The 24,789-nt window shown below is 43.2% G+C and overlaps 4 protein-coding genes and 1 pseudogene across 5 annotated transcripts; all 5 read left to right on the top strand.

Annotated features, from left to right (window-relative positions):
• Positions 1-3,072: 3,072 nt before the first annotated feature.
• On the top strand, positions 3,073-6,601 carry LOC117846421 (folate synthesis bifunctional protein, mitochondrial-like; annotated as a pseudogene).
• Positions 6,602-7,272: 671 nt separating this feature from the next.
• LOC117844479 (uncharacterized) lies at positions 7,273-8,647 on the top strand. Its single transcript, XM_034725174.2, has 2 exons — positions 7,273-7,540; positions 7,950-8,647. The coding sequence occupies exons 1-2, from the start codon at positions 7,273-7,275 to the stop codon at positions 8,549-8,551; spliced, it is 870 nt and encodes a 289-aa protein (XP_034581065.1). The 3' UTR covers positions 8,552-8,647.
• A 1,131-nt stretch (positions 8,648-9,778) lies between these two features.
• Positions 9,779-12,906, top strand: LOC117846527 (uncharacterized). 2 transcript variants are annotated; one of them, XM_034727731.2, is made up of 10 exons: positions 9,779-10,026; positions 10,212-10,268; positions 10,370-10,440; positions 10,573-10,777; positions 10,849-10,955; positions 11,231-11,306; positions 11,411-11,470; positions 11,532-11,582; positions 12,029-12,107; positions 12,472-12,906. In XM_034727731.2, the coding sequence occupies exons 1-10, from the start codon at positions 9,796-9,798 to the stop codon at positions 12,561-12,563; spliced, it is 1,029 nt and encodes a 342-aa protein (XP_034583622.1). In that variant the 5' UTR covers positions 9,779-9,795; the 3' UTR covers positions 12,564-12,906. The 2 variants fall into 2 exon arrangements, with proteins under 2 accessions (XP_034583622.1, XP_034583623.1); XM_034727732.2 differs by having other exon boundaries at positions 9,781-10,026; positions 10,852-10,955.
• Positions 12,907-15,147: 2,241 nt separating this feature from the next.
• LOC117846351 (uncharacterized) lies at positions 15,148-18,247 on the top strand. Its single transcript, XM_034727493.2, has 6 exons — positions 15,148-15,337; positions 15,439-15,533; positions 16,584-16,781; positions 16,881-17,115; positions 17,600-17,706; positions 17,805-18,247. Exons 2-6 carry the CDS (start codon positions 15,486-15,488, stop codon positions 17,910-17,912), a joined length of 696 nt encoding a protein of 231 aa, XP_034583384.1. The 5' UTR covers positions 15,148-15,337; positions 15,439-15,485; the 3' UTR covers positions 17,913-18,247.
• Positions 18,248-20,474: 2,227 nt separating this feature from the next.
• Positions 20,475-24,605, top strand: LOC117845993 (serine/threonine-protein kinase Aurora-3). Its single transcript, XM_034727089.2, has 7 exons — positions 20,475-20,773; positions 20,867-21,109; positions 22,050-22,145; positions 23,028-23,242; positions 23,322-23,394; positions 23,493-23,615; positions 24,282-24,605. Exons 1-7 carry the CDS (start codon positions 20,675-20,677, stop codon positions 24,294-24,296), a joined length of 864 nt encoding a protein of 287 aa, XP_034582980.1. The 5' UTR covers positions 20,475-20,674; the 3' UTR covers positions 24,297-24,605.
• The last annotated feature ends 184 nt before the right edge of the window (positions 24,606-24,789 follow it).

A 24,789-nucleotide genomic window follows, 5' to 3' on the forward strand; every position in this document is an offset into this window, starting at 1 on the left:
TGCTGATCTAACAAGTGGACTATTTAAAATAGGAAAATATTCATCTTATCCTATGGTGGACAGGTTATTAAGATTAGTATTAACTCTTCCAGTATCAACTGCAACCACCGAAAGATGCTTTTCAGCTATGAAACTTGCGAAGACACGTCTCAGATGTACAATGGGAGATGGATTTCTACGAGATTGTTTGGTAATTTATATTGAGAAGGAATTGGTTGCATCAATCAGTACTGATGATATTATTACAGCATATGATCTTGCTGCTAGTCGAAGAGCTAAATTTAAATTGATAGATATGTAATTTTATTTTGGTTAAGACTTATAAAACATACTATTATTATATCATTATATGTGACTAAAATCAGCTCACGTGGCTATCGGTTCTACATTGCTTTGTCCATTGCCCCCCTACTTCAAATCCTGGCTCCGCCCCTGGTTGTATCGAAACAAGTTGGCACTCGCTCTCAAAGTGCAGTGGCGGTTTTTTTTCCCCGAAAACTTATCTGGACAAGCATTTCACTAAAAAGAAGTTAAAAAGTATTACAAAAAGCTTCTAGACTGCAGATAATTATCCTTTTGGTCATATCTCAATTCTCAAACAATTTTTCCGGGACAATGTTTTCCCCAATTTGACCATATCAGAAGGATATTGACGTTTCAGACTTTCAGTAATTAGAAAATGTTGACAAGTTTTGTTTCCCAATTTAATCGGACAGATCGGAGTTATACGTGTTTGCATCTTTTCCTTGTAACTTTGTATTTTGGATATTGGTATGAGGAAACCTCATGTACTGTAGGTGTCGTATGACACCCCAGTCTCGAGACTTGGTCAATGACTCGGCTGGGAAGGCAATCCGATAGAAAGATTAGGCTTCCTTAGGTTTCTGAGAGTTTTATCATCCAATTGTGAAACTTAACTGTTTGCTGCTAAATAATGTTTGGGCACCTCTCATATAGATTTATTTTCATCGTGAGGCGTGAGCTGATGTATGATTGCACCTTTTTACTCTAAAAAAAATTCTGTTTTCCTGATACATAGTTGTGCTCTACTATGTATTTTTATATTGAAAATTTCTATTATGCCCTGTTTGGATCCTTGTAATTAAATTCCATTCAAATAATCATAATTTAGACATAAATTAATTAAGTTAATATAGTTGTACGTGAAATATATTTGTATATTATTTTTGGCCATATAAGAGAGATACTTAAGCGAGTCAAATAACGTGCTATAAATTGCACATTAGAAACATAGCATGAGGATCTATAGAATCGATTTCCATCTCCTACCCCATAAATTTAAGATAGACTTATATCTAAACTTTGAAAAGTTGTGGAATGCCAAATTTCAAGATAATTAGCCTACTCCATATAGTAGATTCCAATTCCTTCGAAAATGAAGGGATCCGGGACCTTAGTGAAAATCAGCGCAAATATTTCCTGCTCTGAAGTGTTATACTTATAAAACCAACAATTTCAGGAATCAGATGATAACTCAGGGGACAAAGGGCACCTGAGGTGACAAAGGGCACCTGAGGTGACCATGTCTGGTCTGTACTCCCTGAAGAGTGACGTGTACACTATTTTCTCTCACATATGTTCTGAACTTCCACAAGAACAATCTGAGACAGCTAGTTGTAGCAACACATGCAGGACTCGCTCTCTGAACTTACTGCAGGACTCGGCCACGGCCCGAGCAATCGCTGGTCCGGTGGGCCACTCCGCAGCTGCACGACATCGACGCGCTGGACCAGATGGTCGACCCCGCGCTGCAGGGGCTGTACCCGTCGAAATCATTCTCCCGCTTCGCCGACGCCATCGCCCTCTGCGTCCATGTGAAAATCGCCTTCAGTTCATGCAGCTCTCTCATTGCCCTTGCCCCCCAGATAAAGAGAAATTTGCTCTATCGACGTCCTAAAATGTGGTTTCGCACGTTTGACATCCGAAACTTTTGCTTCGCATATTTGACACCTAAAACATAATACATTCAGTCAGGATTCACACAATAAGTTTATAGATATAGTTCATGTTCACACATCTCAACCAAATAGGTTGAATAGTTCACACATATAGTTCATAAATAAATCTTAGCAGTTAACTTCATTTGAGCTAAAATAAGTTCAGTCAACGTACATGCCTCGTTTAGGCAAGAGTAAAAGCAACAGAGATAAACACCAATACATGCAAGGGCACATGTGTCGTTTGATAGGCCAAAATGATGAAAACAAAAGAAAATAGATTAAAAAGAGAAGAATGATACAAAATCAAGCAACCTACTATTTCAGGTATCAAAATTACCAAGCAAATATTTCGGATGTCAAATCTGCGAAGCCGGTTGTTTGGAGTGTCAATACAGCAAATTTCTCGATGTAAAAATAGTTCTGACCGCTGCTGAAATGCTACCTTGACGCAGCCGGAGCCGGAGTTCCGGCCGCCAATGTTGGAGGTCGTGCGCCTGGTGCAGAGGACCAACATGACGAGGACGCACGAGAGCCACTCGCGGCACCACGGCGAGTCCGGCGGGGAATACGAGTTTTAAGCGAGCTAGACTGAGTTGTGAATAAGACCCGATACGAATTGAAAACAAACCAAGGGGCTGTATGGATGTTTAGTTCGGATTAAAGTTCATGTCACATCAAATATTCGGGAGTTAATTAGCCTCTATCTAAGTAATTGATTTTGTAATTAATCTATATTTACTACAGGAATTTTAGGAGGGACCGGAAGAACCAAACGAAGCCAAAACGTGTTCGCATAACTTTTCTTTGCCGCCCGTGTTTCAGCGGTCGTTTCAGAACACACTTCGCCACCTATGGCTTCGTGTTGATCGCAGTTGACCGTGCGCCCGTGCCGGTGGAAGGACGGAACGCCGGTGGCGGCAGGGAACCGCCACGCCGCGCCGCATCGTCCGCGCGCTCGTTGAGGCGCCGCGGCCCACCGCACCACACACGCGCGAACCCAAAAAAGCCCAGGCACCGCAGCCGCGCACGACGGCTTTTGGCCCACTGGTAGGGCGGTACGGGCCCAAATCTGATCTCCTTCTCGCTCTTGGCCCGGTGGGACGCGCTGACATCGGCCACCAACCGCCGCCGCCTACCGGCCTCTCGCATCGCATCTGAGACGAACAAGCCAGAACGGAAGCCGGCGCCGCCGCCCTCCTCCTCCGCCTCTCCGCCTCTCCCTGCTTCCGAGTGAGCAAAGCCGTGTCTACCACCGCTGGTCTGGGTGGCGCGGGTACGGGTGCTGCCGATGTCGCCGAGGGACGGGGTACACGCGTCTCGCCTGTTGCTCCAACCCAGCCAGGGAGCGAGAGCGAGAGAGAGAGCAGGGCGAGGACGCTCACCACGACCGCGGCTGAACCGCTGATGACGCCTCCGCATCGACAAATCTTCGGGTATGTACCATGCAGCGTTGCTCTTCTGAATTGTATCCTTGTACAGCTAACTGTATTTCATTTTCTCGATCCAACTAGGCACATAAAGTGAAACGTGAATTTGGATAATCTGTTATGCATATTGCGTGTAACAAGTTTGACTCTGGGAGTTGAGGTTGCTGAGAGACAGAGACTTCAGCGTCTTTGACGGCGAGCTAATTTGAGTATTGTGAGAATTATTTTTCTTATTCTGATTTGGGCATTGGTAGCTTATTTTTATGAGGTTTTGCTTTGACAGGAGAGCTGTTTAGAGCACTTGGTGCGTTTCCTCGCAGTTTTGTGATAGGCACTTTTTTAGTGGATCCTTTCATGCTTTTCCAATGCCAACTTTAGACTTATTATATCTTTGTATGTCACAAATTTTTTATCTTCCTCTTTTGGGTGTTTGGGTGGACCTTTTGATAGTTGTGTGCATAATGTGCTATCTGGCTTTTATTTTTCATCCCTGTATGATATCAACTTTTAATTTGAAGCAAGTGTGCTTGTCGACCTTATGTGCATGATGCATATATCAGCTCATTTGTTATTGTGACTGTGACTGACCATATTTGAAGTATTGATGCACCCATGAAAGATCCAACAAGCTTATAAATTGGTTTAAGCCAGTGGCTTTCTTGATTCTTGTATGCTGAACAATGCTCCTCCATGCTAAGGAGTCACTCAAGAAGATGTTTTCAGCTGCTACGAACTACTATGGAGGACTAGTGCAATCACATGCAGTTTCAGGCAATATTTCAACTTGCGCTTTTCAGGTCATCATATTTCCCAATCAAGACCAACTCTAACTTCACTCCCTTGTATATTTTGTTTGACAGCATTTGATCTTAGACATTCTCTCAGCTCCTATAACAAAGCTTCCAGACATGTTATTCCATGCAAGGCTCGTTCGTTGACGCGGTTTTCATGTGGGGGCAGTTCTGCCGACCAAGAGATTGTGATTGCTATGGGAAGCAACGTGGGTGATAGAGTCAGTACATTTGACAGGGCGCTACAGATGATGAAAAGCTCAGGTGTGAACATCACTAGGCATGCCTGTCTGTATGAAACTGCCCCTGCTTAGTGACTGATCAGCCACGGTTCCTGAACTCTGCCATTCGGGGTATGACTAGGATGGGACCCCACGAGTTGCTTAAGAAGCTAAAGGAAATCGAGAAGGACATAGGACGCACTGGTGGGATAAGGTATGGCCCAAGACCAATCGATCTAGACATACTTCTATATGGCAAATCCCAGATTGATAGTGAGACTCTAATTGTGCCGCATGAACGCATTCATGAGAGGCCATTTGTCTTAGCACCTCTCGTCGACCTTCTGGGTACATCCTGCGACGATGGTATCGAGACAAGTTGGCACTCACTCTCAAAGTGCAGTGGCGGGTTCTTTGAATTATGGAAGAAACTTGGGGGTGAATCTGTAATTGGGACAGAAGGTATTAAAAGGGTACTGCCTGTTGGGAATCGTCTTCTTGATTGGTCTGAGAGAACCCTCATCATGGGGATCCTTAATCTGACACCAGATAGCTTTAGTGATGGAGGTAAGTTTCAACAAGTGGAAGCTGCCATTTCTCAGGCCAAGTTGTTAATCTCCCAAGGTGCAGATATCATTGATATTGGTGCTCAATCAACCAGGCCCTTTGCAAAGAGATTATCTCCAAGGGAAGAGCTTGAGAGGTTGATTCCTGTTCTGGATGAGATCACAAAAATACCTGAGATAGAGGGCAAGTTGCTCTCGGTGGATACATTCTATGTGGAAGTCGCCACTGAAGCTGTGAAAAGAGGAGTTCACATGATCAATGATGTATCCGGTGGACAGCTTGACCCGAGAATTCTCAAAGTTACAGCTGAATTGGGAGTTCCATATGTTATAATGCATATGAGGGGTGATCCATCAACTATGCAAAGTGAAAAGAATTTACAGTATGATGATGTCTGCAAGGAAGTTGCTTCCGAGCTATATACACAGGTTAGAGAAGCTGAGCTATCTGGGGTTCCGTTGTGGAGGATAGTTCTTGACCTGGCATTGGGTTCTCCAAGAAATGTGGGCACAATAATGAAATTATTAAGGGGTTAAAATCCATTAGGAGCGAGATAGGTAAAATGAGCATAGGTGCTTCACATGTGCCAATATTACTCGGTCCCTCAAGGAAAAGTTTTTTGCGTGAAATATGCAACCATTCCAATCTAGTTGATTTAGGTCCTGTTACTATTTCAGCTGTGACCATTGGGATTATGAATGGTGCTAACATAGTAAGGGTCCATAATGCTGGATATTGTGCACCTGGTGCAAAGTTTTATGATTCACTGTATAAGGGCAGAAGATGGGAAAACTGAACTGCCTGATCAAGCAGATATGAAATTCCAGTTTTGTGGTATAGGGTAGTTGTGCCATCGGTGAAGTATCATTGCAGTAATAAACCAGAGAAGAGAGATGACTTTTTCTTATGTCATCCTTTCTAAAATCTTCAATGAAGCAAGCATTGGTTAAATTCGGACCACTCAGAAAGAATAACTAAGGAATGAGGTTTTGAAAGCTGCTTGTAAGTTGCAGATAGTTAACCTCAGTCCTATCTTAAATAATTTTCTTGGACAATTTTTCCAATAAATAAAACTGGTACATAATAAGGATTTTGACATTTCGGTAGTTCAAGTTGCTGACAAGTTTGATTTCCTTTGTAACTTTTCTAGTTCTCATTTATAGGATAGATTGGAGTTATACCTGCTTGCCTGTTTTGGATCTTGGTATACTCGATGAGGAAACCTAATGCATTGCAAGTGCCGTATGACATGCCAAGTTTCAAGACTTGGTTTATGATTTGCCTTGGTTTCTGAGGGTTTCTTTTTTTTTGTCCAATAATGAAAGCCTACTTGTTTGCTGCTAAATAATTTTCGGACACCTCTCATATGGATTTGTTTTCATTCCGTGCTGCTGCTGATTTGCATTTTTATCTCTAAAGAAACTCTGTTGGTGCCACCTAATCGCTGTTGTCTCTGTCCACTGATGAAATTGTGAGAACTGCAAGTGCCGGATGATTAAACTGCCATCAGATGGCTGTTTGTCCATGATATCAACTCAGTTTCTGAGGACTTCCTTTTTTTTCTCTTCTTTTGGGCAAGTCGTTGGGATTTTGCAAAAGATATTTGAGGAAAATACAAAGCCGCATGTGATTTATACTTGTCTGTTGCACTTGCAGTCTTGCACGAATGCAACGCTTCGTGTGTGCACTGAACATGTTATTTGTCCAAGATTGAAATTACACCCTCAGCATCGCACCATTTCACCCAGTTGCTGTCTAAATCTGCATTGGGCAATCATGAGAAGGAACTGAGTTAGAGGGGAGGTGAAGCGCAACCTCTCCAGAGAACTCTTGGCTTATCAATGGTCCGGAATCATCAAGCAAACCCCATCAAATGTGAAGCGTAACAAGATAGGATACCATAGCAATTTTCATAGGACGAGCCGATGAGCGGAGGTTGCTATGCTGTCGTCGTCCATGACCATGAGCACGAGCTCGCTTGTGTCGTGGAGGCGACGGGCTCACAGGGTCGCGGCCGTGGACCATGCAGAGTCTGGCTGGGTTGAAAAGCACGAAGCTGGTGCGTGGAGACGGCCATGGTAGCTGTCCGTGGACTGTGGTAGACGGCTCGGAACCGTACGCAAACCAAACCGTCGATGACCTCCAGAGCGGTTTGTTATGGGCTGTTTCCATGGGTTGTCCGAGTTTGAACCGGTACAGGGCTATCCTGACGTTACTACATTGGTCTCCCCTGTTACTTTGTGCTACTCGACGCAACTGATCGATCTAGGGCTACCAGGGGTTTGCCGTGCCCGCGCCGTGCGAGATGGAGGCGATCACGAGGAGGGAGGGGCTCCTCGTCGAGGAGAGAGTGGACGATGCGAAGGCGGACGGCTGGTGGAACTGGAAGAAGACGGACATGGTGCTTTTGGGGAAAGTGGCGACGGCGCTGCATCTCAAGAAAATTGACGAACTCGATCAAGTGAATCGAACGAGAAAGATGGCGGCGAGGGATCTTGAAGATCAGGGGTTGGTGTCGTCGGATGCTGATGACGAGCAGTTGCCGAATTTCGCAAGAGCTGGATCGCTCGATGGTCCGGCACCTACGGGTCATTCGATGACATCAGTGAGTTTCACTGTTAAACTTGCCTGCTTATTCTACAATCGACGCGTGCGTGCCGCTATTAATTGTTCCTCGATCTGATTAACTAATACGTGCAGCGATCAACGATCCCATGCGCTTCACACACGACCCTCCGCCCCCGTCTGCCCGGCCCTGCAATACCCTGCAGGTTTAGGGTTGCAGCGACAAGAAGGGGCGTGCAGTGGCCGCTCCATGTGTTCGGCATGGTTGCCGTGCGCGACTCCGTCGATCGAAACCGCAACATTATCTTCTACCGGACGAGGGACGATTGCCAAACGCTTACTGAAAAGGTTTGCAATGTTTACTCTTTCTTCTTTTGCATGCTTCAGTATGAGTACTTAACAGGGCGTTGATTGCAGGATCAGTGTTTAGTGCGTCGGGTCCTAGCCGTGCTGTCGTGTTGACTGACCCTGTGACCATCGAGGTTGAGCTCAAAGTGAAGGGCAATGTCGAAACCGAGGATAAGGACTTGAGCTTGCTAGCTGTGCCATTGACATGCTCTGGTGGATCTGGTTCGTCTCCATTTGAGTACACTAGCAAGCTTAGCACAATGGAGTTTATGTTGGGAGAGATAGCTTCATCTGTGGAGGCCACAGTATTTGTTCGAGTCACCGATGGGTCATGGACAGATGGTTTTCGTGGTCAATTTGCTGCTCGTACCTCCAGTATTGGTCAAGAGAAGGTCATCCTTCTCGATTTTGGAGATGGCAACGTGATTGTTAACGCTGATGGCATTATGAAGCTCTCTCGTCATGTTGTTTCTGTTGATGTTAGTGGGAAGCTGAAAGTTTCTTTCAAGGCATGGCAAGATGGTTGCAAGGTTGTGGAAGGAGAGGTGGTGTTCACGCCTGCGAAAGCAGGTAGAAGTTATGGTACTCTTCGCTTTGGATCCTGTAGAATGGAAGTTCTTGTCGCTTGGTCGCTCATTTCGCGTGAGCCTGAACCTGACTACTTGATGTAATGGTTGTGGAGCACAATTATGCAAATAATTAAAGTTTCAGAATCAGCTTCTCAAGTGGTATTTTGTGCTAATTAAGTAATGCTGAATTGGTGGTGATATATTTTGTATTAATGCAAATTAAAGAAGGTTAAATGAGTGCAAACCATCTAAAATTTCCAACACTTGGCTGTTCACGTTGAGGAAACATCACTCAACCATTTTTGAAATCAGATAGCACTAATTATTTTGAAATCAGATAGCACTAATCGTTGGATTTCACCCATCATAACATCGTTCGATTTCGTCGGATTTCGCCGGATGAACGGCTCTCATTATTTCCAAGCACTCTAAAATTTCTCATTATATATATAACATCAACCGGTTACCATGTTTGCAAAATTTCGTGGGTTGTGAATTATGTTTACCCTTTTCTTTTGTAAGGTTAAATCATGGCAAAACAAATTGAAATTTCCAACACTACTGACGACAATGCTATAGAGAAAACGCCTCACCATTTTTATTTAGTAACACTAATCATATAGCAGAAATTAATGATCATGTATGCAAAATAGAATGCACGCATTTTACATCATATGTTTGCAAAGTTTTATAAATTTTGAAGCACATTTGCTATTCCTTTTGGGATGTTAAATGAGCGCAAATGATCTAAAAATTCGTGCAGTATACCTGTCGGCGGCAGGCAATACGATCTGGATCCATGCCCAAGAACCGTCACCTGTGTTTACATTTTTAATTAAAATAATACCAACCTCCATTTAAGTTGCTTTTTTACTTAGCATTTTTTTCTGTATGTTTTCTAAAAAACCATAACAAATTCAAATATTTGAAGGTAGACAATACTCCCTCCGTTCTAAATTATAGTTCGTTTTAGCCTTTTAGATTTATAGATTTTGCTATGCACTTAGATATACCCTATGTCTAGATGCATAATATTATTTATGAATTTAGAAAAGTTAAAACAATCTATAATTTGGGACAGAGCCACGGAGGGAGTATTTGCCAAGTAATTTTGCGATAAAATCTAGTAATGTGAAAGTTTCATGTATTCATAAGATTTTGAGGGGTAAAAAAGACGGGCACAATCGCTACAGTGAACAACAGTGACAAGATGGAGGTCAGTAATATTTCTGAAAAAAAAATTTCCTGAGGCAACACGCCGGGAAACGACGCAAAGCCAGGGAGCCGTTCGATCTTGCGCGGACGGCCGAGACGTGGTGGACTGCAACTCTGCAATCCTGACGTCGATGCCGTTCCTCACCGCTGTGACCCTGTCCCTCCCGGTCTCGCAAGTTCCTCAATCCATCGGCTCTCCCCGTCACCTGCGCGTCAGATCGGCGAAGCGAGGTGAGCAGGAGCAGCTCGGAACCAGATCCGCCGCCGCATCTGGAGCGGAGCCCATGGAGACGCCGCCGCCGTTCCAGGAGTCCGCCAACTGCGATGTCTGCCGCTGCACCTTCAGCACCTTCCGCCGCCGGGTACGGATCCCTTACTCTCTCCATCTGTCTCTACCTCTCTGGTCCGTGAATCGATCTCGTTCTGCTGTAAATTTATTCGTTCTTCCGCTGCGAATCGGATCGTGTTTCGGCCCCGGCTAATTGTAGCAGTGGAGAATCGAAGATACCGTGACTGATTGAATTTTTTTTTCTTTTTCCTGTAACAGCATCACTGCCGCAGCTGCGGAAAGACGCTATGTCACGAGCATTCTTCGTACCACATGGTAAGGAACCGACATGATGAGCGTTTTATGTTAAAACTATGCCTAGTCTGCTCCGGCGGACTGGCAGTGCCTGTTTGACCCTGAGCTTCAACTTGTTTCAGGCTCTGCCGCAGTACGGGATATATACCGACGTCAGAGTCTGCTACAATTGCTTCAACAAAAAATCCTCAAGGTATCCATCCTCCTAGTAATTATCTTGAGGTGGAATTTGATTGTTTATACTCGCAGTGACTTATGTTTTCTTTAGAAGTAAGCAGCTTGGCTTGGGTATATATGTAACTGGCATTGTCCTGTGATGTTGCAGCCAAGGACGAGCTGGTAATGCCGGGTCAGCTGGGAGCATTTCTGGAGCAGCTGATTCTTTTTCAGGGCTAAGTTTGGGTAAGGAGGATGCTTCGTCGCCTATGAAGAATTTGACAGTGCAGAGCATGGCACCCGTTATTGAGTGCAAATGTGGGATGCCTTTGTGTATATGCGAAGCACCGAAACCAGAACCTGCACCTGTAAAGGTAGGTGGCAATCCGTTTTAATTATATTGATGCTTTGTTGAGGTTTGCATCGACCTAATGATCCTATGCAGCAGAATATCAGCACCGTTCCCTCGTCAACCACACAGTCGAACCCAAAACCCAAGAAGCCTGCTAGCAGCCAACAGAAGGCTTCAGCTACTTCTAGCAGCAACTCAAGGTTGGTTGGACTTCTCACTTCCTGCCGTCTTTAAGAGGAATGCTTAACCTTTTGGTCATATTTATTATCTCTACTTTTTTTTGTTGTAATGTTATGTCACGGGCCAACTTTACCAGCAAGAACTGAAACCAAAATTTTGCCATCAGCTTACTGCCTTATCTTTTGTAATTAGAAATGTAGAGATTGAATATATCTGCAGTAAACACCATTAACCAGATGTTTGAACTCTGAACTGATCATTTGATCTCCTCTTGTCCTCATTGTTGTTGTTGAAGCCCATTCTTAAATATTGGCTTGATGAGCAACGATAGCAATGATAAGGGTCTTTCTGACTATGAAGTCACTGGGGAGGTAAGTTCTTTTGTAGAAGAACTCAAATATTCTCCTCCTTTTTTCATTATTCAACTGTCTTGGCAAAGTGGGATTTTATGTAACCTAGTCTTTACTCCTTATAGGGACTGAGAGAGGCAATTAAAAGCGGGGATGTTAAGGGTGTAAAGAAACTTCTTAGCCAGGTATAATTTCTCTTTATTGTTCCATCTTGTCAGCTTGATTCTTACATTCAACATTGACCAGGGAGTGGATTCTAACTATTGCGACAAACAAGGATTTACTTTGCTACATTTGGTATGTGCTCTTTTGATGTCTTCTTTATGGTTGAGTTTTATTCAGGCATCTTTGTATGATTTGCTTGACTGTTTGTGTATAAATGTCTGATCATACAAGATTATTGAAGTTAAATGTTTGCACTATAAGTCCTACAGCACCTATTGATGCAGTAGAATAGCATACAGCATATATATCTGTTATATTACTGAAGAAATCTGAATATGTACGAAATATCCGAAAGAACACAGACAAGTAAAACCAGTCGTTGTCTGTGGTTTAGTTGTTTAATTATTTGACAAGCATAGAAGCTATATATCTCCATACTATTTAAGGACCCATTTGCATGTCAACATGAGCAGTTTGTGCAACAGAAGCTCTTTTGTTTTTCATGTGTTCCATGTACACATGAGTACAAACAAGCAAATCTACATCTAATGTCTTTTTCTCTCTCTGGTCAATTGCAGGCTGCATTATTTAATCAGACTGAGATTGCCCTTATTCTCATGGACCATGGAGCAAATGTTCAAAGCAAAAATGGACAAGGTTGGTTCCTTTTACTATTTAAGCCTATTTGTGTGATAGTTTTGATGACATTTGTTACTAAAGTACTTACATCCAAGTGTTATTATAGTTGACTAGTCGATGCTCAAGTTATTTTGAAAAACATGTACCCTCAGCCTGTCATTCCAATATTGGTTCTGATGATATTGCTGCATGCTTCACGCACCAAAAAAAAATGTCGCTGTAAATGAAACTAGGAGTTAGACCTAAAGGGGGAAGTAGTTTAAGTTCCATGCTTGATTCCATCCTGCTGAGTTATGACCAGTATTCAGTTTCTCACTCAATTCCGAACTAGGCATGTTTGTTTCAGTGATGGAATGGCTAACACCATGAATTTGTTGGACAGGGGAAACTCCTTTGGACTGTGCTCCGGCCATGCTGCAGTACAAAATGCGACAACGGATGGAAGAGCTCGCGGCTTCACAGAGACCCACCTGAGTGAAGAGGTTTCGGGCATTTTCTGCTAGTTCTTCCCATCCCTGTTTGTATCAGTCTACGAATAAACCATTTACGCGACAGCTAAAAGCTTCTTGCTTCTGGTGTAGTATTTTGGGGCTGTATCAACCATCTAGAAAGGTTGGAACGCCAGTCTCAGCTCATGAGTGAAATAATTCATTCAGCTTCGTCGTACTGTGTGGATCGTGTAACCATGTCTGGAGCAAGCGAATTCCGTTCAAGCATTTACCATGTAACTAGAAATCTTAGCGCGGCTTTGCCGCGCTGGTTTGGGTGTTGGCTTGATTGGAATGAAAAGCTTGAGAAACCTGAAATTTTAAAGCTAGAGAGACTGAAACATCTCTGATAGAGTTTATTTCAGTTTGAATTCCACATATTGTAAATCTGTATATGTGTAGCAAAAAGGTTGGCTCTAGTTTTTTTTTCTCGAATACGGAGGAGAGTTGCGCATTATTGTATTAAGTAGAGAAAATCGAGCATTACAAAAGCCAGATCGCAAAGCGCACATAAGTGCTCCAAAGGAGGAAGAAAAAGAAACCAGAAGATCCTAAACTGATTACTCGTGTTTGGGACAACCAAAGGTTGGGTCTGGTTTGAAGATGTAATAGTCCCCATAATATCGTCTTCGTGAAGAAAGAATGAAAGATTCTATCATTACATTATGATAAATTATCTGAAATTGGTATCTTAAAATAGCCATTTCATTTAAGAAGAAACAATTTGAAAAAGAAGGATTTGTAATGTATATACATTTTGAAAAAGAAGGATTTGTATATATATACAGTATGATACATTTTGAAAATAGCCATTTCATTAGTACAAATGGATTTGACAAAAATGAAGGGAAACGGTATCATTTTGATCTTATATCAGGGAAACAAACCTGAACATATAAAATTGCTGTAACTACGTAATTACTAATTAGGCTACTGCTTAACTGAGAAAAATTCCAATCAGGTGTGCAAAGGTGGGATACGGCCAGGCCACCATGGCCTGAAGGTAGAGCGGGCTGCTCGCTCGGCTCCAACGTGACGGAATCAGCGGCTGCCTTTTTCCTCCTCCATCGAAGCAATAGCATCAAATCTGTTGTGCTCTGCTGCGGAGGTGGATTTGGATTTTGGAAGGACCAGAGGTCCAGAGCAGCAGCATGTGCTGGATTAGAAAGGAGAGCAGGCGCTACCATGGCTCTGGCTTCAAACTCAAAAGTGATGTCGTGCTGCTGTTCTGCATCTGAGATAGAAGACGGTCGGTCATGGAATGAGATGCAGCACCAGCTACCGCTCGTGATGAGCACCAGCACCGCCGCCGCAGGTATCTCTGTCCCCGCCGCTTTTGTCCGTGCGGCGTCGCAGCCTAAATACGCAACGCTGTGGGGGCCGTCGCCGTGGATGGAGTCTAGACCGGGCGGACGGTCGATGGGCCGTGACGCGCGTAGGCAGAGAAAGGAGCGGGCAGAGGCGGGACGGCGGACGTGGCGGCGACCGCGGCAAGGGACGATGAGAGGCGTCGGGAAAGACGCAGCAAGCTTACGAGCTCGTGTGCGGACGTGGTCGAATGGCTCGATGAAGCCCGGAAGGAATCGGACGGTGGATAAAATGGAATGACGTGGCCCAATGATGAACCAGAGTTCGTCCGCAGGTTTCGTCCTATAGAGATATGCTTTTGACTGAAATAGCATTCTACTCTGGCCCTGTTGTTCAAGTACTATAAACGAAAGAAATTACGATCCAATTTGTCTGATCTGGTGTCGCAGCAACTTCTTCGCTCAGGTCCTGGTGCCATATGGGCTAAAGCCCATTGGGCTTGGGCTGAAAATATCGGAGCCGTCGTACGGATAAAGTCAGCGCTCTGGGCAGCCTCGTCAGTGCCGCGGCGGCAACGGATTTTTAATTCCCCGGGCCTGCAAAAATATCTGGCCTCCTCTGCCTGCCAGATCTTGTGTCAATCCGTCCTGCGCTGCCTGGGCCAAGACAGCTAGTGTGGTTATGAGCTGGGAAGGGTCATTACTATACTACAGTGACAGTGGAATGCAGGGAAGATACGATCTTTCAGGTGCGACAGCGATCTGAAACTACTCGTAGGCTCGTGGTTGCAACGCCTACAGCTGCTGGAGTGATGATGCAACAAGCATTTCAGCATTTGATTCCCAAGTAGGAGGCCAGTAAAGACAAACTCGATGGTTGAGGCAAAAAAAAGAAGAAGAAGAAGAAGATGGCAGTTGTAGAATTGTGCATCACATAATCACCTAGATAGACACAGGACAGCAGCTACTGGTCCAAGTCCTACTTAACCTTAGCGTTGACAAAATACCACCAGCTAATATACACTCCATAGTACGAATCATCTTTACGATCGCTAGCATGCCATGAGGAAGTGACGTCACGGCCTCAAAAATATCTCGCAACAACCAACCAGCCGGGTTGACGCCATGGCCGAATCATCCATCAGAGGGGGAGAAGAATATCATGATGCCATGGGGGAGGGGAAGGAAGGAAAAAAAGGCACGGGGAAGGCGTGCAGAGGGGATCCCGGGCGGCGCACGCCAGGTCCGAGATATTTCTCACCAAGCGTCGACCGGCAACGCGCCCAGCCCACGTGGAAAAGCGGCGCCACGGCGGACAGATAAAAAGCGCGCAACCCTCGGCTGGCTGTTCCCCACCTCCCCCCACTCCCTCCTCGACCGGTCCACCGTTCCGTTACTCCGTCCGCGTCGTCGGCCTGAAGAAGACGCGCCGCGGCGCCGGCGACGAGCTAGGGTCGGCGAATCCTTCTCCCTCTCCGTTTCGGTCTATTCGTGTTCTCGTGCGTTTGTGCTCGTGGTGGGGTGCCGACTGATGCGGCGGCGGTGCATTTTCAGGTGGTGATTTTGTTTTCCGGTGGGCGGGTAGGAGTGGACGGCCGGAGATGATGGACGAGGCGCCGGCCGATCTGCGGGAGCTCGTGCGCCTGCCAGTAATATTTCCCCCCCTCCTAAATTCGTTTCGCTGCTCTGTTCTGGTGTTTTTTTTCTCTCTCCAGTTGATTCGGGTGATCTGTGCGAGGTAGCTGTAGCTTCATGGTACAAACCCAGCGAAATTTGGATTTATGTTGAGAGGAGTGCTACACTAGATGCTCTGAATCTCTTGATTTGTTAGGGCCTCTCTGATGTTATCCTGTGGCAGCAAATGTTTGAGAATGGAACAGGGGGTGTAAGATCTAGTTGTGGGGCAAAGGGGAAGAGAAGCTAAACGGGTAAAAATCAGGACTTCCAGTCACAGCTTCCTTGAAAAATCCATGGAGCAAATACCTTTGTTGCATGCGTGGTTTGAGGGCATAGATGATACCTTCATTTGATTCTAGAGGTCAGGGCTTGAGCATCTGGAACGATATGCTGCTCAGGATAATTTGCTTAGATACCTGTTCTGCTAAGGATGCCATTTACTGCTTGGTGGAACAACCAGCTATCGTGTAAGGCTGTGTGTTTTGACATTGCTTGGGTTATGTTTCCTTTCTACATTTATTGAGATCGCGTTAGGTTTTTAAGGGAAGCATGCTATTAAAAGGCAGTTTCTTTGGACAACTGTATTCTGCGATGTGAACCTTTCAGTTGAATTGCTTTAACTTGACTGATGTGATGTGCAAAATATTTTGGTACTGAGTCTGCTGAATTTTCGTCAAGGGGCCAAGTAGTCATGCACAAAAAAAAGGCAATTCAATAGACAGTAGCCTTGGGGTCAAACTTTGGAATTTCAGGGAGTAGTTGATTATTCAGCTTGTTTGGGTAAATTTTCTTAGTATTGCTGTCATCATGGAGGTGGTTATTTCAATGTGCCTTTTACTATCATCCTTCTGAATATAAACCTTGCCATATCAATACTGCAATGCCTGAGCAGTATTCTTATAGTTCCAGTGTTCCACCATGTTGTTCTTGTGTCATATATACTCAGATCAGTGTTTGAATTTTGATCTAGTCATTTCTTTTTTTGGACGGCCTATCATGAAGTTCTTTCTTTCATGTCCCAGGATGTTCTGGTGGTATGCTCATCTACGGGATGGACAAATGAAAAGCACATGCTCTATCTTCAATTATTGGAAGAAACATTTGTGAGCCAACTACATGACGGTGAACACAGTTTCAAGGGGTTGTTCAATCTCTCTCCAAGATACTGTAGACAAGTGAAATCATCTAAGCAAATCGTTGAATATGCCAAACCTGATCAGGTATAGGCAAAAGCCACATTCCCTTATTCATTGGCAAAAAACAGAATAATATAGTTTTAACATATCAAATTGTCGTGTTGTATTTGTATGATGTGGCAGGGATGTCATGGGATAGTTGATGCTGACAGAGTCAAGTCCTGCATGAAGGTTGAGCTTATGGACTCACCTTCTTGTTGTGGAAATCAGCAAGATGGAAAAATCCATTCTACGGATGATAATGCATCAACCACGGAACCAGTAGAAGAAGCCATTTCCCAAGCAAGGACAACGAGCTCTGGACAATCTTCCACATGCTATGTTGGCAAGTACAGACATTCCCCTTCTAGGAGTGCAGGTAGGGGGTATCTGTTATATGTCCTTTTGCAAATGCAATTGCATATGACTCTAGTTACTTCTTTACAAAAGGAACGGTTTTTTCCCCAAATTTAGATTTTCTTCTATGAAATTGCAAAATAATTAACACTTGATTTTCTTCCCCAAAATTTTGCTTTGAAGAAAGTAAAAAAACAGTTTGCCCATCTTTCAACCTGATTTGGTTTTCTTAAAAGTATAAGCTGTGCAATACCATTGTTGAATATTTGGGTTAGGAAAAGTCATCATCTTACTCAGCGTCTTGTTTGATTATCTTTCTAACCAGCACGAGTGTATCCTGGGAATGATGTCATTTGTGCCCCTGGTGCTTCGTATTTTGTTTATTTTTTTTACCTTAACCAGTTTGGTACCAGATTATGAATACATAATTTGTAAATGTATTAAGTTCATTTACTTGAGTGACATGGCCAGATTTTTACAAGAGAACTACTCGTGCATTTACTCAGAGGGGTCGGATCAGAATTTTGATGAGGAGACCAAAGGGACTGGAGAATCAAGAAGAGGATGCAGCCAAAAGCGATTGAAATCTTACAATGTTATGAGGGATGATGAGGTATTGGAGGGTCTGGTCTTCACCTTTTTAATTGTGTTTTGTCATTGTTCCATCTTTAATGAATGCATTCTTACTTGTTCACATCACATGGTTCATAGGTGCAGAAAGCAGGCCTCATTGCATGTGACAAACACGAAGATAAATATAATGGCTCATTGAAGGTGGATGCTGGATCACTGGATGCAGAAGCTGGATCGCCTACATGAAAAACCATGGATCGAAGGGATAATCCAATGTCCACGGAGTGTTCTCTGGAGCTAACTAACAAACTCACCTAGTTGTAACTGATAGAATCACCATGATCTCTAGATCAGAGAGGAAAAGCGAAAGTAGGGCATGTTTGGAAGATAAACTAGCTTACCCTTCATGCTGGTTTGGGAAGTCAAAATAGTTTGTTCAATGTACCACTTATGTTTGATTTAGAGACGATTTTAAAGGTTTTGTTGTGTTTCTGAGTGGCTATGATACGGAAATTTCTTGCCTATCCTTGTATTGTATTTGGTCTCTGTAAGCCTGTATATAGAGTGTCTTTGTTTTTCTACTGTCATATCTGCATTTTTCACGATGCAGAGACGAAACTCTGATGGTTGCTGCTGGTATTTGTCACGGTGCAGAAATGAAATTATGATGTTTCCTGCTCGTTCAGACAGAAAAAGGTTCCCGGAATGTCGGTACACATTGCAGTTTCTCCTGATTACCTCTAATCATGTTTTTTCTATTAAGTTTAAATTTCTCCTATTATGCTCGTAGTCCTGCAAACACTATCGGATCCAACAAAGTGGTTCCATGACACATGCCATTATAAGAGGACAATTGCTCTAGAAAAATTTACTAGAATTTAGATTTCAATCTGAATTTTAAGAATTGGATATAAATTGTCAGTCTTTGATTTTTTTTGTCATACGCTGTTGCATGGCTCATTTAGTTTTACTCGGTCTTGACTGTCTTGAGTAAGCTTGGCCGGCTCATGCATCTAGTTAATTAAAGCCTGAAAATGCCGGCCAGCCTTGGGAAGTTGCATCAGCTAAATGGTGCTGGCTTGTGTACTAAGTTTACCAGCTCATTGCCTAGAGAGAGTTTCAACATGCCATCCTTAGCAAATGATCTTTATATTTTCTACATGTGATACTTAACAGATGATTTTTATTTGTCTATAACAGTATAATTACTTCGCTGGCCCTCTCCCACCAGAAGTAGGAAGTCTTGCAAACCTTGTACATTTGTATCTCTGGGAACAACACTTATCTGGCACTTTGCCTGACGCACTTGGCAACTGTTTAAGAATAATGAAGTTTCAATTGAATGGTAGCTCCTTGAACGGTTTAAATCATTATTGCCGGATCAAGACCACCTCAGGTATATGCCATGCGTCCAATGCTACACATACCACCATGGAACTGAACAAGGAGCTACAAGCATTATAACCAATCAGTAACCAATCAGTCTAAATTCAGAGCAAGAGGACCCGAGCTCAGTGCCTATAAAACCTAAAAGAGAGATGGTACATGTTGTGTTATTTTGATTACCATGGAAGCTAATTTCTACAAAGTAGAATAGCATGTCCACTCAAATGCAAATTCTGCGCAATGAGAAGAAACTGCAGAGCGGTTGCTGGGTAGACGGGGGCGGTCTGGACGCACTGACGAAGGTCTTCACTCGGCTTTCTTCAGTGTGCTGAGAAAAAGAGTAGAATAACCAACTTCCGTTAACAGCCCACCAGTCATCACAGCATGTACGCTTGTTTATTTTTTTTTCCTTTCTCCATTCTTCTAATTATGCTAGCTACTCCTTCCGTTCCAAATTACTATTTATTTTGGTTTTCTAGATACACACCTTTTGACATGCACCTAGATATATATTTATGTCTAGATACATAGTAAAAATGATGTATCTAGAAAGCTAAAATGTATAGTAATTTGGGACGGAGGGAGTATTTAGCTAATCAGGTGCTAAGATGTATGACCACATGAATTTCAACCTGAAAAGTTTAGCCGGATTGTAAAAAAAAACTATTCAACATTTTAACTATAGTGTTTTAGTATTTTTTAAAATAAAATTAAACTAACACGTGTAGGCCGTTGAACTAATATACTCAACATTTTAAAGCACTATGTTCAATATTTTCCTAAAGTTAGTTCAACACTTCGGATAAACTGGATCAACATTTTGTGTGGGAATGTTGAAGCAGCATGTTCAAAATGTTGAAGTAGTTGTTCAAAATGTTGAAGTAGTTGTTCAAAATGTTGAAATAGTACAATCTGTAGGTTGATTTTAAAAAATATATTAAAAATAAAAATCTTATTTTGTTGCATTAATTTCAAACAACACGGTGATTCAAACGGATTTCAAAATGGATTAACGAAAATCACATTTTAAGTTTGCAACTCAAATTAGATTCTCATACGTCTCCTTCACTCGGCTGTTGACACATGTCCGTCGGATTCCCACCCGCACCCGCGAACCCCCTTCGCGCCCAAGAAAACTCGCAATCTTAGCCGTTGCACGAATCTCCAACGATGGAAGCCAAATAAAAAAATTTCCGGAACCCACGTAGGTTTTCCGCCGCGCCAGTCGTCGATCAATTTGGGCCCGTGGGCTAGATTATTGGCGCGCTAAATGGGCTGTTCGGACGATGGGCTTCTGTGTGCGCGGCGGTAGAGAGAGATGATGATGCCCAACATTGCAGGCTATTGGGCCTACTGCAAACCTTGTACTGTGGGCCACCATGCAAAGCCATCCCCCAGAGTCTACAATCCCCATCCGCATCCCCCATCAGAACGCGACTGCCGCCCCCGCCTGCCCAGTCCCAAACTCCCGATCCGTCGGCCGCCGCTCCCCATTTCAAATTGGAAACCCCCGTGTCATCATCCCCTCCGGCCTCCTCCAACTCCTCCTCGACGACTCGACGGCGACGCGCCGCCGCCTTCCTCACCTCGCCTCCGTCCCTCGACCGCCACTCTCGCGCACGATGGCGGCGCGTCAGGAGTGGAGCATGTCCGACTTCGAGATCGGCAGGTACATCGGCGAGGGCAAGTTCGGCAAGGTCTATCTCGCCCGCGAGAAGAAGGTTGGTTCTCGGAAGCATTGCCCTCCAATCCCCCAAGTTCCCCCAAATTTTTTTGGCTCCGCTGAGGCTAGCCTGCGCGTGGCGATGATCCAGAGCGGGTACGTGGTGGCGCTCAAGGTGACGTACAAGGCGAAGCTGGAGAAGTATCGGTTCCACGCCCACCTGCGGCGGGAGATTGAGATCCAGAGAGGACTCGACCACCCCAACGTGCTCCGCCTCTTCGCCTGGTTCCACGACGAAGAGCGCGTCGTCCTCGTCCTCGAATACGCGGCCCGGGGTGAGCTGTACAAGGTCCTTCGCGCCGCTGGCCGCTTCACCGAGCGCACCGCCGCCACCGTAAGGACCCCCTTGCCCCTGTTACCTTTTGCTTCGCTGTTAATTTTGCCCCAAACTTTTGTGCCTCCGGTTGGATTGGACCCGTTGCCCTTCCTTCTACTGTTTATGACTTAAATTATGTTAGCCTGAACCATAATGATTAGAAGCAAGGCTGTTGTGACAGCAATTGTATGATATTTGTGAGGGAAATACAGCGGAATCCTCTACCATTACTTTTGTTATTTATTAGAACAAAACCAAGATGAAAACGACAGAGGAAAGAGTGAGGAAAAGGGAGGAAGAAAAGCATCTTCTCTACAAAGTTTCAGAGAACTAGTCCATGAGATGATTAGGTCTTAAGTTGGCAATTCCATGACATTACTTCTACTCACTCCTGAAAGACAGCAAGAGGGTCTTCAGAAATGCCTATTCTCATACCATGTATAATTCGTTAATTGCTGATTCCTTGATACTGTTTTCCTGTGCATTTGAAACAAGTTGAAGTTACGGTTCATAAAAAAGGTGATTAAAGCAGCAAATTCTTTGATATTCGAAAACTTTAAGTTCCATTTTATAAGTTGTCAAGATGGTTCTTGGGTCTTATAGATTTTTGCATTTTCTGATTGTAACATAAAGTATCTTTAGAAACTCTACAATACAAGGCAAAGGATCAATCCTGTTTTACAAATTAAGCTGAAATAAAGTTTTCCACAAACAGCGACCACATGAAGTGCACTCTGCAGTTTACTCCCCTTGACCTATACATTTACACATGAAACAATGTGAGAATACATAGCAATTCGTTTATGAAGACTGCAGCTTTTGATAATGCCATTAATGGCCAAGAACATGTGCTGGCATTGCCATAACAGGTCCTGGAACATGATATACATATGCAGGCTTCCTTCTGATTTGCCATTCTTTTGTTAGATTCTGACGGCACTGAACCTTACGTTTTTAGTACGTCGCGAGCCTTGCTGGTGCACTGGCGTACTGTCACAAGAAGCAGGTCATTCATAGGGACATCAAACCAGAGAATTTGCTACTTGATATCGAGGTTGGTTCTTCTTAAGTTCTTATGCAGTTGTTGCACCTCAATGCTGTTATCATTTCTATTTATTTTTTGTGAGCAAATTTAGTGACACCTGTCTTTTTACTTTAACTTCCTTCTGTTTTGTTGTAATTTTTGTAACTTAATGGTCTTATTTCTGCACAACATGTATTAAAAACATAACCATTACTGCAAACCTTGCTCAAGAGTAGTGCTCATACTTTTCACACCATTGTTATGATTTTAATAGGCTGATTGTCTTCTCTCTGTACTGTTCACACCATATCTGATAGAACCATTGCTGTAGTTTGCTCAAGATTCTAATCTATAGCTAATAGCATAAAATCTCTTAGGGTTGGAAATCTTTCTCTATATGTTTTGCTCCTCTTAGCTGTACAACTGTACATTATAAAAGTATTTCACTATTTTTGCATGTAAGCAATACAGAATGTAAAAAATTTATATGCTGTGTAGGAAGGGTAGACAACATTAAAATGTGAAATTCAAGTCACTGCATTATATGTATGATGAGGATGTTATTTGCTTTACAGTTCAATAAGGGTAACCCACCTTGCATGTTACTCATATTGGACAAGGCATGCAGGATGCCTCTACGAACAGATTTGAAAACTCATATATATTGTTACTGATACGCATGACATATGTGGAGAAATGGTTATGCAAATGCTTATTAAATGTCTCAGTATTTCTAAAGAACTGATATTGTCGGGATGGACATTATTAAACGCTAGCAGCAAAATTGTTGGTTATGCTGCCTGTCTCTGAAAGTCAGGGGAAAAAATCAGGGCTCATGCCACTGTCTTGAACTCTTGATGCACCAAATACTGAATGTTGATTAGATAACTAGTTAACTTCCATTTTCTCCAGGGCCGGCTTAAAATTGCAGATTTTGGATGGGCAGCTCGGTCAAATGCTAAACGACACACACTCTGTGGCACAATTGATTATCTGGCACCAGAGATGATAGAGAAAAAAGCTCACGATCATGCCGTTGACAACTGGACTTTAGGAATCCTGTGCTATGAGTTCTTATATGGCTCACCTCCTTTCGAAGCTGATGAACAGGATGATACCTTGAGAAGGTATGGCCTGAAACATCTGTTTTCTTTTTCTCCCCTGTGTTCATTCCTTAACATTGTGTGCCACATGAATCTTGAGCAGGATAGTCAGAGTGGATTTGACATTCCCTTCAACTCCTTCCGTATCTTCAGAAGCTAAAGATCTCATTTCCAAGGTCATTGGAAATTATTAGTTATATATCATATATAAGAGATTAATTAAAGTGGTGGATGTGGGCTGGACTATTGACTTTAAATGCGATTTTGTATGCAGCTTCTAGTGAAGGATTCAAGCAAGAGGCTTTCTCTTGAAGACATAATGAAGCATCCATGGATCAAAAAGAATGCAGAACCTTCAGGGAGTTGCATTAAGCAAAAAGACCTAGGAAGAGTTAAGGTAAATGATAATCCCTCTATTTGTTTCCATTGGTCATATGAGGATGTGAAAACGCCAAACTTCACAAGTTTTGACCAACAATTAATCAAACGATGTGCATATTTATGCATGAAAGTTATTTCAGTAAATTTGTCTTTCGGAAACATTTTAGTATGGTATTGACTTTGTAACAATTGATGTTATATTTCCAAGAGAACTTTATAGTCAGAGTATGCCCTTAAAGGCTTTCAAATCCTGATATGCCTTATAAAAGGAGTGTGCAAGATATCTTCTGATCAACACTCACTCTATTACTTTTCTGAGCATGGAAAATATTATTTTGGCCCCATAATTCTAACATTTTTGTTTAGTTTCACATACTTTAGCCTTGTCATATCTGATTATATTGAGCTGTCAAATACAAGGATTTAACAATTATTGCACCCATAAGAATCAATACATTTTCAGATCCAAAGTAGCTAGTACCTGTATTAGGCTAAATGGCTAATACACTTTCATCCCTGGGTGAGATATCTGGTCTGAACAAAGGATGGCTCATTTTTTCCTATCTTCATGTTTGCTTAATCAACGCACCTTTTGCTGTGCTGATTACTTGTAGATGACACGCAATTACTGTGGAGTATCACTACGATGTTTTGCTAAATTTCCTTACGGTTTTCTCTACAGCCTGCACTCATCTGAAAATCAACCTGTTTGGCGAAAGACTTGTTTGCCAGTGGCCAAGAAACTTCAGATGTAAGTCAACTGATTTGGTGTGCTGAACTCGTCGCTTCTGGAGGTGAAGACTCAAATATGAGGGCACTGTGGATGTTTGTAGTTCTGGTAGTTCTGTGGAGTGGTTGTGTGCCTACAGGCTGGAGGAGTCTGTACTCTGCTGTCGATTGAGATTTGATGCTGCGCTTGTGTGCTTCCCTTTTGAATTGAGCTGTGAGACCTTTGTAAATTGGAACATTGATTGAGTGGTTAGTGCAGAAGAATGTGGTGGCCTTATTTGCCCTTGTCGAATTTTGCTGTATTTTGTGTTCTGCAAGTGTCAAGATGAACGACCGGATCTTGGGAATGAATTCTTCGATTCTTCATTCTTCGCCAAGAAGAACGGCAAAAGCTCAGGCCTCGGCTTTGCCTGAAACAACGCGGCACGAACACGTCGTCTGCTGCATGCCTCTCTACACTA

Source organism: Setaria viridis, chromosome 2 (assembly GCF_005286985.2).
Source record: "Setaria viridis chromosome 2, Setaria_viridis_v4.0, whole genome shotgun sequence".
Lineage (NCBI taxonomy): Eukaryota > Viridiplantae > Streptophyta > Magnoliopsida > Poales > Poaceae > Setaria > Setaria viridis.